The sequence below is a fragment of the Diadema antillarum genome, unplaced genomic scaffold (assembly GCF_040938485.1).
Source record: "Diadema antillarum isolate AM-2024a unplaced genomic scaffold, OU_Dant_1.0 seq00000768_RagTag, whole genome shotgun sequence".
NCBI lineage: Eukaryota > Metazoa > Echinodermata > Echinoidea > Diadematoida > Diadematidae > Diadema > Diadema antillarum.
In genome coordinates this window covers 627788-641243 of record NW_027271658.1, presented here as the reverse complement: position 1 = coordinate 641243, position 13456 = coordinate 627788, and the positions used below count along the sequence as shown (strand labels likewise).

Here is a 13456-nt window from a genome sequence, read left to right as displayed (position 1 = left end):
GCAATCGAACCGCGCTCGTGCGGCATTCGGAGTGCTTTCTAAAGATTCTGACCCCATTCTAACAGTATTCTGAATATTCCTACAGCGTTCCAAGTACATTCGAGCAGCATCCCAGAGCTAATTCATTCGGAATGTGCAAGAAGGATTCGAGAAGGATTCGAAGTCCATTCCAAGTATTCGAACAGCATTCCCTACCAAACTGTTAGAATTTGAATTTTTCTCCTGAATGTGGCACGAATTTGGAAAATCTTTAATTCCGGCTGGTTCTGCTTGATTCGTGCTGATTCCGAATAAGTGTGACGGGGGTATTAAATGTGACATCATAGTTTCGTGACCAGGCAAACCAACTTCCATAAATTGTATGTATCATAACCTGACATATACGTGATCATTACATGAAATTTTGGCCAATCTTTGTATTCTTAATACACAACCTAACAACAACGTAATCGTCGCCCATGCAACCTCACATATTTGATTTTCCCCCTTTTTTCTTTAAAAACAGTTAAATTCGTATACTCTTTTATTTTTTTTCTAATCACATCACTGCTTGATCCCTATACGCCATTTGTTCGATAATATGTTCATTCTGTTCTTTGTAATTGCCGCCCTTTTTGCTCTCTATCGTATTACTGGTTCAGCATGTCTTTTCAGTGAATATCTTATAATGTTTCACTACTAATATCACGTAACTATGAATAAAAAAAAGATAAATAATGCATGTACTGCTCACTGTGCAGTTGCGTATTTGTACTAGGTGTTACAAAACACATTTCCCATTTTTGATCATTAATAGTTAATATATATATATATATATATATATATATATATCAGATAACACTGACATTGATATGAGCAATAGCTGAATACAATTTTGTTGAAGGTAATTTAAAAATGAAAGCATAAATCAGTTTCATTAAATTCAAGATTTATTTTTAAGTTAGGTTTCAGATTTTGCTCTATTTTCAACCCTCTATACAAAACTTTGATTTGGGGAGTGTGTGGTTAACACCCAGACAGTGGTCCTGCACAATGGCCAGGGTTTGAATACTCTATTACATATTCATGAGAAATTCCACCGTCACAGCTAGTCTTTATTCATCCTAAAATGTAGTGTAAGCAGGCACATGAAAACATGTGCTTATTTTTCTTTCATGCGCATGCATTTTACTCTTTACCATAAATTTAGACTAGCAGTGCCAAGGGCAATCCATTATGAATTATTAATAAAACATTCATGTGCCTTGGAGCAAGAGTCCAGAAGCCTAGTCAGCAGAGCTCTGAAAAGGTGGTATTCATGGTATTCATGTCTATTGTTCAGGGTCATTGTAAGCACACACTCACATACACATCATCAGTTCTTGTGTAAAGTTCAATTTTGTACAGAGGCTTCAAATTTGACCAAAATCTCGAACTTAACTTTTGAATTAATCATGGATTTAACAAAACTGATTCCAGCTCCCATATTCAAATTACCTCCAACTAAATTGTACACTATTCAGCTATTACTCATATCAATTACAGTATTATCTGATGAGTAGTTTTCGAACTATTACGGTTCAAAAGTGGGAAATGTTTTTTTGTAACACCTAGTATTTGGTTGTTATTTTCTACACGCTGCAGTATGCTTGTCCTTTAACAAGACATTTGGAGGTTTTAAAAATTCGAAAAGGAAAATCATAGCAAATAGGAATAACAGAAAAGAAGAACTCAAAGATAAGATAAAACATACTACCAGTGTTCTCTGAACTGTACATTTTGTATAAACCTTCAATTTAAATGCAATGACAACCGACGTTAAATCGATTTGGAATGGTTCAAGTACGCAAGTAGTCAGAAGTTACAATGACGCACACGAAGCAACTATATCGCCAGCCTGTCATGAGACAGTCGATAGTCGGATGCAAGCTGTTGTCATACTATGAAAATTTGTCTCCGTGTCTCTGAGTTTGCCCTTTCTTGGCGATGCGGAAATATGCAGCCATCTCTGACCCAAAGCAAGACAATTTTTCACACCACTGACTTCTGAGAAGCGCTGGAGCAATGCTTGAATATCGAAGTATTAGTGTGCGGATGTCCAAGTCTTAGAAGATCTCCGTCCTTTTCCTGAATAGTATGGAGAATGTCGATCGGGTGACACACGACACTGCCTTTACAACCAACAGGTGGAATCTACTGACGACCAGATGCTGTCAGAATAAATAAGGCAGATGCAAACTTCTCGCGCTTCCAAAGGAGAGGTAAAACAAGCTGTACAAGATGTCAAAACCAATTGAGTAAATACATGTATGCACTTTCCAAGGAGACACTCATTCTCGTTTTCTCCTTTATATGGGGGGTATTTCTTAGACGAATACATGTATTTTTTTTTAACCACTTGGAACTCCGAGCAAATCTTCGCAACATGACAATTATATCATGATCCTTTTACATCTAGCAAAGAAATTTAAAAATCATAAAGCGACGACAGAAAAAAATCATGTCACATATCAGAGCATTGAGATCCGGATATTGTTGAACACCGTTCCTGCGATTGTTCTTGATTGGTGATTCTGTTTGCTGGCGACAAGTCAGTAGAACATGTAGAAACGTCCAGGTGAGAGTTTGCTGGTCTTACAGCTGAACGCTTATATTTAGAGTTCAGTCTGCTCTCATGACCAGTAGTGCTAGTTGCTTGACTAGCCTGTCCTCCTCCGGAATAGGTGTTGGTGCTTATTATAACATCTTTACTAAAGTATATAGCGTAAAGCTTTGACAGGAACATAAAACATAGAGTGATTGTTCCATTGAAAATCATAGCTAGAGAAAGTACCGTTACCTTTAAATGGGACTCGGGGACAACAAAATAGCTAGAGATGAATCCAATCCAGATAACCAGAACGGTGTACACGCAGAGTGAGATGAATCGAGATTCGTTGTAATTGTTTGGGACGTTCCGCGTAACAAAGGCGAAATAGGAGCAAAGTATCAGGAGAATAAGATTATAACACAGCGAGGCGATCAGTTCCCCACTTTGAATGTTGCACGTCAGTTCAACTTTTCCAGGTGCGATGACGACCTCTATTGCACTGGGAGGGATGAGGATCAGCCATATCGTGTTCATCAGCACCTACAGTCAGGAAAGAGATGACTGATGTAAACAGTGTGCTGTCAATTGTATCAAATAATCTTAATAGTCCTAGCAGGGGAGTATGTTATCCCAAATTCATTTGCCCAATATGAAAGGAGTGTTTATATCATTTCTTGTAGATTGATGATGGACTTACTGTTAAACGAAAAGGAAGCTTAGAAGTTAAAATGAAGTGCTAATAACTTTACACAAAAGATTATATCAACTATGGCAATGTATTCATATTGTTCAAATCTAATAGACTCCAATAGAGAAGGGACAAAACATCCCTTGAATTCGCTCAAACCTTGACGACAAACTCGGATTGCAAGGACTTGGTAACACGTCAGTATTACTCTTTAGAAAATACCCTAATGCACTCGTACTCCCCAAATACAAAGGTTTAAAACTGGTTTATGAAAACGTTACCGTATTCCTTTTACGTATATTATACCTGTTATAGTGTACATCAATGTATATATACATGTAATCCTCCCTCTATGGATACATTCATAACACAATTATATATATATATATATATATATATATATATATATATAAACTTTTTTCACAGACAACATCACAAGACCGTACTCAGCACCAATACAGTAAGTTTTGTTCTGAGATTGTATTTCGTAATAGTATGTTTGTTTGTTTTTTTGTCAAAAAATGTGTTGTATTTATGTATGTTTCGCATTTATTGATATGTTGAGTATATTTTGGAATGTATGATATTGAAGGTTAGTTAAGTTTAGTATGATTTTACATCTATAGGTTGATTTTGTCTATACGTTGTTGTCATTGACTGTGTAGATTCTGAAGAAGGGCATTTCGCCCGAAAGCTTGATTAAAGGGGTGTAACCTAACATCAGCCACGTCTATGTGCAAGTTTTGCTGCCAATATATATATATATATATATATATATATATATATATATATAAACATGTACAAATATACACATATGTGTTTGTGTGTGTGTGTGTGTGTTGTAACGTGACGGTAATATTCCGCATTTCTGCTTACGATTAACAAACACATCAATTCGGCCTTTTGCCTGTTAAACTTGCATTTCAGATTCATTTCTTGTGTTGATACTAGAAAATATAAGTGAACATATCATTGGGCTGATGGAATCATGTTGTCTACAATGAAATCGTATTTGATTCACTGCATATAATTAGCAGCAAGTGGTTTGTTTGCTGTTGTTCTTCCTATATCTCTGCTGTATTATCTTTGAATACGTACTTAAACGCCACTGCTTCTTCTCCAAATGTAAGAGGTAATTGAATATTTTAATTACATTTGAATCTTTAGAATAAGTGGGGAATTCGATACTGGTATGATATGCAAACATACCCCCCCCCCCCCCAAAAAAAAAAAAAAAAAAAAAAACAAACCAACAAAAAAAAAAAAAAACAAAAAAAACAACAACAACAACAAAAACAAAAACAAACAAACAAACAAACGACCAAATTATAAGAATGAGATAGTGGAATTAACGAAACAGGATATACACTATTTCTTCTCCTTGCCCGAGTGGCGAAATATGTTCAAAATATTACGACTTTTCTTATGATGAATATCCCACCAATCAGCATTTTTTCTCTTTTTTTTTTTTTTTTGGGGGGGGGGGGGGTCAAGGCTCAATGTTTCCTTCCCCCCCCCCCCCTCTTGACTGAAAGCTTTTAAAGACGGAACCTTCGAATAAAAATAAAATCATGGGTGTTGTGTTTTCTTTTGCCCTTTTTTTAAAACAAATTTTAATCGTTTTTTATGACCACAAAAGGGGAGGGGGTGGACTGCAGCCCAAGTCCCCCCCCCCCGTTTCTTGACCCATGCGATACCAATAACAGAATGCATATTCATTTGGTTGACTGATGGCACCAACCTGTAGAAGTATGACCATAAAGGCGATGGTGACTTGTGAGTGGGGACTGATGAAACGCGGCCTTCGCACTGATCTCCTAGCTCTGTCAAAGATGCGATAGATCCTATTAATCCTCGTTAAGAGAGGAGCGTAAATTACAGTGAATGATAGAATGAGCATCATCCGACAAATGGCACAGGATGCTTTACTCGGCTTTGCAATAAATGCAAAGACTAGAATGTAAGACATATAGATCCCGACTAACATGATATAGCATAACTCGCGGCTGGAGGCTTTGATCAACATGTTTTGTCGGTTTTGTACATAAAAGTACGTCACCAAGGAACAGAAGATCAGCCCAAGGAGAGCGCTGACAATCAACATGATGGCCCAAGGGCTTGCCCACATCATATAGAGTGCGCTAATTGGGAGGCATGTCACTTGGTTTTCATCTGGATAGGCCTTGTCACCACATTTCATGCATGTTCGATTTTGAGTGGTGATCTCATCGTCAGAACAACGTAGACATGTCCAGCAACAGTCATTTTCCCAGGGAATCTCAATCTCTCCCCATTGACATGGATCACTGCAGTAAGATTGTGGAACACTGCCGCCCCTGGTATTCTCACCTATCCCCCAAACAACTGCCGAGCCATTCATAGTGAGATTATCGCCATGTAGAGCGGTCCACGTTCCTACTCTTATCAATTCGTAGTTTGCGTCGACCATTTGAATATTCTCAATGAAGTATCGCCCTACAGCATCACCGCCTTCATCGAATACCATATTTCCAGAGCGGCCATCAAACGATATGTTTTTCATGAATTCAAAGAGAACTTGTGTGTCGAACGGTTTCAAAGCTGTGCAAACGCCTGATTGACCTTCGCACAATGTGTGATGCATGTCAGACAATCCCAAAGCCATGGTGTACACTGAATCGATGACGAGGGAAACAGCGCTACTCACACTGAAACCAGGTGTAGACAGACATGCGGCTCCCTGCTTCACATAGCTGCAGTTCCTCACAGATTCAATATACGCTTCATACCAAGGGTTTTTTGCTTTATGGTCACTTGTGAGTGACATAAAATACTCTTCGAATTCTGGCACTGCTGCAGAGAAAAGATGTGTTTTGAGAGCACCAAGAGCGACTCTTCTGTTGAGTGGATCAATCTCACCAATACTCATTCCCCAACCATCGCTACCTAGGATCTGATACTCGCCAGTCAAAGAGTTCCGTCTCATCGCTGATAAAAAACTGTTTGCATGTTCAACTTGAATGAACAGAATGAGCACTTTAGCGCGAGGTTTTAGCTGCATATCTTGTATAATTTGATCGAAGTCTGCTTCACTTAAAGATCCTCCTATTTCATATGATGCAGCTAAACATACACCGATAGTAGCTACCCCTCGTGTAATCTCCTGAAATGCACTCAATCCGTAGCTGTCATCAGAGTACACGACGTTGATGTAGGACCACTTATATTTCTCAATAATTGCCAGCATTGCTTGAACTTGCAGTCTATCTGGTGGAACCACCCTCAAGAAATACGGATATTGGACTTCGTCTGACAGATCATTACTAGTAGCAAAGTAACTGACGACGGGAAGATGGTTTAATCCAAGCAGCTCGGCTGCCGCCATGGTGGTACTGCTCATCTCTGTCCCAATCACGCCGATGATCGGCCGCTCATTGGTACTGTAGTTTGGGTCGGTTGTCGCTGGACACGTGGATTGACGAAAGAAGTCAGAAGGAAGAAATTTCAAAGCCCCAAGTTGGGTGACGGAGATGTCGGAGCACGTGTCTCTGATCTCAAAGCCGAGAGTAACGTTAGGAAGTATATCTGTTCTATTATTTATCTCATTTATGGCAAAGACCATGGCTTCTACACGGTGAAGAGTTTCCGCTTCTCTAAGGTTGCCACATCTGTCACCAGAGGGTCCTACCTCATGAATAGGAAACAAACCCCCAAAATAGATATCCCCATCCATCCTATAAACTACGTCACTGTACGGCACATGACTGCTCATAGCACTTTGAAAAAAAATCAGCAAAGAGCAAATTACAAGCTTAATGTTACTGCTTAGCTGTCTCGCCATCCTGATCGAAGGTATAAAGCAGCCTCACTTTCAGAAGGAGATGTGGAGTTGTTCTTTTGATATAAGTTCAGATGTCGATGTTCGGTGCAGTTGTCGGTGGGAAACCACACATTTCATAGAGAGCACGGAGAGCTACTGTATACACATTGTATCACATTGACGTCCCACCAAGTTCGCTCAGGTAACACACATTTAGCAGAATCTGCAAAGAAAAAAAAGTTAATGGTGGTTTATGAGTGATAATTCAATAAACATAACATGAAAGTATTTTCGATTTTGTAAAAAGAGACAAGACATACAAAGCTGAGAAAATTTGCAGTATAGGCCTACAGGCAATTTGTCAAACCGAGTATACTTCAAAGTACTTTGATATCTATACACAAGTGCTATGTTGCAACGGCTATATACAAACGTCTGATCTGGTATTGGAAAATGACAATAACTGGACCGCAGTATCCAGGGTTTAGCCAAGTAAAACTCACTTACTCTTTCCCATTCTTGCTTAAAAACGACATTGCGTGAAATCAAAGACTTTAAAAGGAATCTATTGGGATAAAGTAATTAACCCAACAGAAAGAAAGGAGGAACGACTTAGGGTAAAGAGGATGTTGGGGATAAGCGTAGCTTTCAGATGGATTAGTGGTTGAAACTGTGTGTAGACAGAAAGGATGGAGGAAGGGTTATATGGTTGAGAGAAGGCTTTGGGATGAGAGAGTTTTTTATGTTCTTTCTATCTTCATTAAAAACTTAAAACGTATCTGTTCCTCTCACACTGAGGACTATGATTGCAATCTATAATATTCGGAACAATTGTATTCTTTATCTGGTATGTGTGTGTTTGTTGTTTGCCATTTTCCTCTCTGTTGTCTGTTTGAAGCGCCATGATCACCAAAGGATGGACCTGTGCGCTATACAAGTAGCCACTATTATTATGATTATGATTATCATTATCATTATTGTTATTATTATCATTATTTATTGTTATTATATCATTATTATTATTATTATCATCATCATCATCATCATTATTATCACTATTAATTCATATCGGGATTCTCCTCGACGGTTGTGTCAGACTGATACCTTACTTATTCTCATTGGTATAATCTACGAATTACACATTGGTAAGAAAGCTCTTCTATAAGAGAACTTGAATGTGCAAAGCTATGACAGAAAATATTAGAAGGCAAGAAACAAGACAAGACCAATTTGTGATTGCTAATTTACTCCCTGGTCATACGGATATTTTACATTTCAACAAACGCGAGTTGCATTTCTTTCATCTTTAAGTAGTGTATGAGGCTAAATGGTTGAATGGTGCTGCGCACAAATTCTCTGTGGCGACTGCTTTGTATAACCTGAAATCTCCCTCTTTGTAAAATACATTAGAACATTTAGCCGGATATTATCGAAAGAAAAAGCACGCGCAACGAAGACTAAAAATCCTAACCTCCACATGATATTCAGAATAGTACACTAAGAAGATGTGGTGAATATCGACAAAACCATTTTCAATTCAAGCTTTTCGCGGACATAGAATGTTTCACACAGGTTCCACATAGGTGAGGTTTTCATGATCAACGTTTGGGATGGTCATTCCAAACAGGACGCACAATTATTTTACTCTTGTGGAAGCGCATATTAGGGTCCAGGGCGGCGCACACTGAACCCTATACAAAACTGGACTCCCCCATATCCGAGATTTTAGGCAACCGCATCGCCAATATTGTTTCATTGTATTCGGAACTGATTAATGGTGATTTCATTTGTGTGTGTGTGTGCCTCCGCCACGGGAGTGTCGTGGGAGGCACTGTGTTTTGGGGTTGTCCGTCTCTCTGTCTGTAATTCCGTCCATCCGTCTTTCCGTTCATAATCAATTTTGTGGACGGTAATATCTTAAAGGTCTCGTTTACCTTTGGGAGCTGTGATTTAGAAAATGTTCGAGATATCACTTTTGATGCATATGTGTAGGTCTGATGTATCACAAAATGTCATACCAGTTAAAATTTCTGCAATAAAGCCTGAAATATAAAGAAATATCAAAATTTTTCTCATTTAGCCATAAATGTAGATGGTTTAGTCTGGAAAATTGTTATTATAACTATTGTTCGCATTTTGTATATCTAACAAATAGGGCCTATACTTAACATATCGATCATACTCGTTCAAATTTTTACATTGGTTGTTTTTATCCCTAACTCATATTTTAGAACTTTTTTGAAGCACTAATGCTGTTTTTTTTTTTCATCTTCAAACTTGGCATAATTTTGTATGTATGAGTGGACGAAGTTGTGCCTATCTACTTTAGGGTGCACACGCTCAAGGTCAAAGATCGTATAGGTCAGGGTCAACTATGAAATTCCACTACCCCCCCCCCCCCATTATTATCCGTTATTATCATTATTATTATCTGCAGGTGTTATTATTAACACCTGCAGGTATTTTCTGAAACTTTGTGTATGTAATACTAGGTAGAAAGATTGTCTAGAGAAAATTAAAGGCCATGGGGTCAAAGTTCAAAGGTCAAGTGCTATCTAAAATGAAAATGCTATTTACCCCCCCCCCCCCCCCCAACCATATCTCGGAAATGGCTCTAGGTGTTTTTCATGAAACTTTGTATATAGGCCCTAAACATGTACTTTAAGACAGTATTACATGACAATGATTTTCTTGGGGACGTTTTGGGTTATGAGGACAAAGGTCAGAATCAAATGTTAGAATTACACTTCCTACTGGGATACTGATGAAACTACAATATATTTGCCACACGACCTAATGTACTTTAGAGATGAGTCAATGTATACGCTTAACTGAACTTATGGTAGCATATTACAGCTCATGCATTTCTGCACACTGATTCTGTAGTGGTAGTTCTGGTCATGGGGTCAAAGGTCGAGAGAAAGTGCTAAAATTTCACTATTTTTGTCCGTATTATGGAAATGGCTTAAAGTGTATTGTCATAAAATTGGTGTATTTCTAGAAGGTGATTATTTTGTCAAACATGAAAAACCATTGTGAACCATTTTGGAAATAATGCACTATATATTGCGGAGATACACCAGTCCCCATAGCGGCATTTCTAGTATAGAGTTCCTTCGATGAATTTTGATGTTTCCTTCCTTCTTTCTTTTTTTAAAACATTTTGCTGTTTGTACACCCTTAGTGACTTTTGCGTGGCCTCATAAACTTATTTCTAGGTCCTGCATGGTCCATCCTCATGATCATGAATAAGAGAAGGGGTATAGGAGAACAATGTATATGTGGTATGGAAAGAAGGAGAGGAGGGACATGGTGATCAGGAGAATGGGGAAGAGGAGAAGGGGGAGGAGAGGAGGAGCATACGAAGGAAGAGGGAAATGTAAGGAATAGGTATACCCCCCCCCCCCCCCATACGAGTTGTTTGATTTCCGGAGAAACAAACATTCGGCATAACGAATATCAGTACCCGGTCTGGCATGTAAAGACAGGAAAGGAAGATATATGAACGGTGTATGCACAAATCGTTGTTTGTGGAAACTAAAATAGAGGTCGGGGGGCTAAAGGGCGCAGCCAATATCAAAGCCTGTGAAAGAAAACGTCAAGGTGAAGGGAATACATGTATCAACGTTTACGGAGAGCTTTAATGGCAGACGGTAGTTGGCATGGCAACGATCTCACAGTCCATGGTGGAGAAAAGCTGAAAGGGAAGAGGAAGAACATGACAGAAGACCCAAACGCTGTTCATTCTGCTTACTCTAATGTCCAGTGAAATCTATGTGATTAATTCGAGTAGGCCTACTTGAAACTTAAGATCACAATGAACTGGCAAAATATTTATCCATTGGAGAACAGCGTACAGACATAATGCACAAGGTCGTCAAGGAGAGTGAGAATTTTAGTCAATTTTCAGATCCAAATACACTGTCTGCTGAAGAAGTCTGTGGTCAATGTCAACATTACTGATATGTCTCAGGATACAAAACGTTTCTTACTGGTAGCTGGCTGACTGCAGAGTACAAGAAAAGAACGTTAAATAGTGTAACAGAATAATTAGATTTCTTGATTCGTTATAGAAGAGAGATTAACAAAAATGTAGCACTTTGGGTACACCATTATTATATATCTTCCACTGTCGTAGTTTATTGTCAAAATTGAATGGCTAAAGCCCATTTCACAATTATTTACGACATGTTTTTTGTTTATTTATTCATAAATGTTTGGTCATAAGCTCTACGACTCTGACAAACTGCAAAAGGCTCGCATGTGCTCGTGCGAGTGGCCGTGCGTTCAATTGCGAGTGTTGCACGAGTGATTGCGAGTGACATGACGACAATCACAACAGTCGCACGACCATGGTCGTCGAAGAGCGAGCTGAGCAGCTGGCGGAGCAAGCAAGGATGGAGAAGGAGGCTGATAACAGTGGGAAAATAAAGATGGCAGAGCTTTATCTCCACCACAAGCAGGAACTGGCGAGTGGTACTCGGAGCACCCATGATGTTTTGCGACAAAAGTCGTCCTAACAGATCACTTATCCGCAGAGGCAACATTGATCTATTATAGTTAATGATCCTGCAATTGATATCTCCCGCCAAAATATTATCATCAGTTATATACATATATATTCCTATATTATATCTGGAAGCAAACATTGTTTAAACTTACTGCATTATTTCATTTTCATTACCTGTATCTTTGAACAAACTGTTCTCTAGCTGAATCAAGTTCTTCTCTATGCATAAATTATAAATTCAAACCTCAGACGGAGTAGATCTGCACACTGTACCATTAAGCCTTTTTTTTTTCCTTTTCAGTTTAGTTTAGGTAGGCATTGTTTAATTTTGCTCCGTGGTCGTTTCCAACACTATGAATTCGTCTGCGCGTTAACGGTTATAATACTGTCTAACTTAATCATAATTGAAATTGGGTTCTGCTGAATATTTCACTCCATATTTCAATTATTTTCAGCCCATATTCATTAATTTTGTACTTTGAATGGTGTTGTATCATTGTCTTGAAACAAAAGATTTAGGGAGAAGGGAGAAAATAGCCATGAATTTCGTTATTTGGATTAGCAGGGATTACAAGTGTCCATTTCAGTGAAATCGTACAAAGAAAGATTGTTACTCTAGATTTGTTCCATTCCATTGTATAATTCTCGAAATAGAGATGGAGGTCAGCATGGTTGTCTGTGGTACACCTGCTAATGATTTTGTCGTCATCAGTATAAACGACACCAGCATTGGAGCAGGGAGGTGTTCCACCTCCCTGATTCACTCACAGGATACCTGCCATTGGCTATTGATACATTACCATGTAAGCAACTCTGGGAAATCCTCAATTTCTAACTCACGGCAATGAACTTTGAACGAACATGACACTGAATATGTCGCTGTTTCGACTGGTATAAAGCCTCCGCTATTTTAATATCGCATTACTCTCCCATAGGTCTGTTGAACATCTTTCCAATGTGAGATGAAAGTTTCACATGATTGGTAAAAAACTGAAATAACGTCTTTAAAGTTTGATGGCTCAACCTCAAATGTGTTTATTGTTTATATGTACAAGCCTTGAACTAAATTTCATTTAGATGACTAAATTGACTAATGAGAGCAAGCATTCAGGAACTTGAGCATCTTCATCTTGACCTTCTACCCTTGCCCTTTGACCCAATGGCCCTCAACTTTCTTCAAATAATAACTAACTAGCAATATTCAATTTTCATGGCAATACTTTGAGCTATTATTAGAAAATAATGACTATTTAACATTATTATATAGAATTTGACCCTATGGGTCAAATATTTCCTTACAGAATCATTGTACAGTAATACATGTATATAACTAGTGCATTTAAATGTATACACTGAGTAATTTTCAAGGTATGGAGAAAATAGTGCAATTTCAGCAATGAATATCAAATTTTTGGATGTTCCCCTGACCTTTGATCTCTGACCTTTTACCTTTGATCCCACAACCAAGAAATTAGGAGTTTCTTGAGTACTTTTGGTTATGGGGTCGAAGTAGTTTGCAGGCACAAACCCTTGTTGGTCGTAGAGGAGTCTGTGCCAAGACTACTATATGCACCACTTCGGCTCTGTCCAATAGGCCCTGTGTTGTAGCTTCTCCCACCTTGTTGGGAGAGGCTGCAGTGCAGTGGTGCGTGTATTAGTCTTGGCACATGCAGACTACTAATACGACCAACAAGGGTTTGTGCCTGCAAACTAGGGTCGAAGGTCGAAGGTCAAAGGTCAACGAAAATTGTAGGGCAGTATTTGCATATTATACTAAGTTTCATGAAGATCACGTGAGCCATTTCCAAGATATGGGCAAATAAAAAGTGAAATGTGACATCTTCACTTTTGACCATTGAACTTTGACTCCATGGCCCAAAACTTTCCCTT

At 38.5% G+C, this 13456-nt stretch overlaps 1 protein-coding gene across 1 annotated transcript; it reads right to left on the bottom strand.

Annotated features, from left to right (window-relative positions):
* Positions 1–2084: 2084 nt before the first annotated feature.
* On the bottom strand, positions 2085–7077 carry LOC139738792 (metabotropic glutamate receptor 2-like). Its single transcript, XM_071649432.1, has 3 exons — positions 4999–7077; positions 2618–3109; positions 2085–2189 (listed from the first exon to the last, which is right to left on the bottom strand). The coding sequence occupies exons 1-3, from the start codon at positions 7075–7077 to the stop codon at positions 2085–2087; spliced, it is 2676 nt and encodes an 891-aa protein (XP_071505533.1).
* Positions 7078–13456: the final 6379 nt, after the last annotated feature.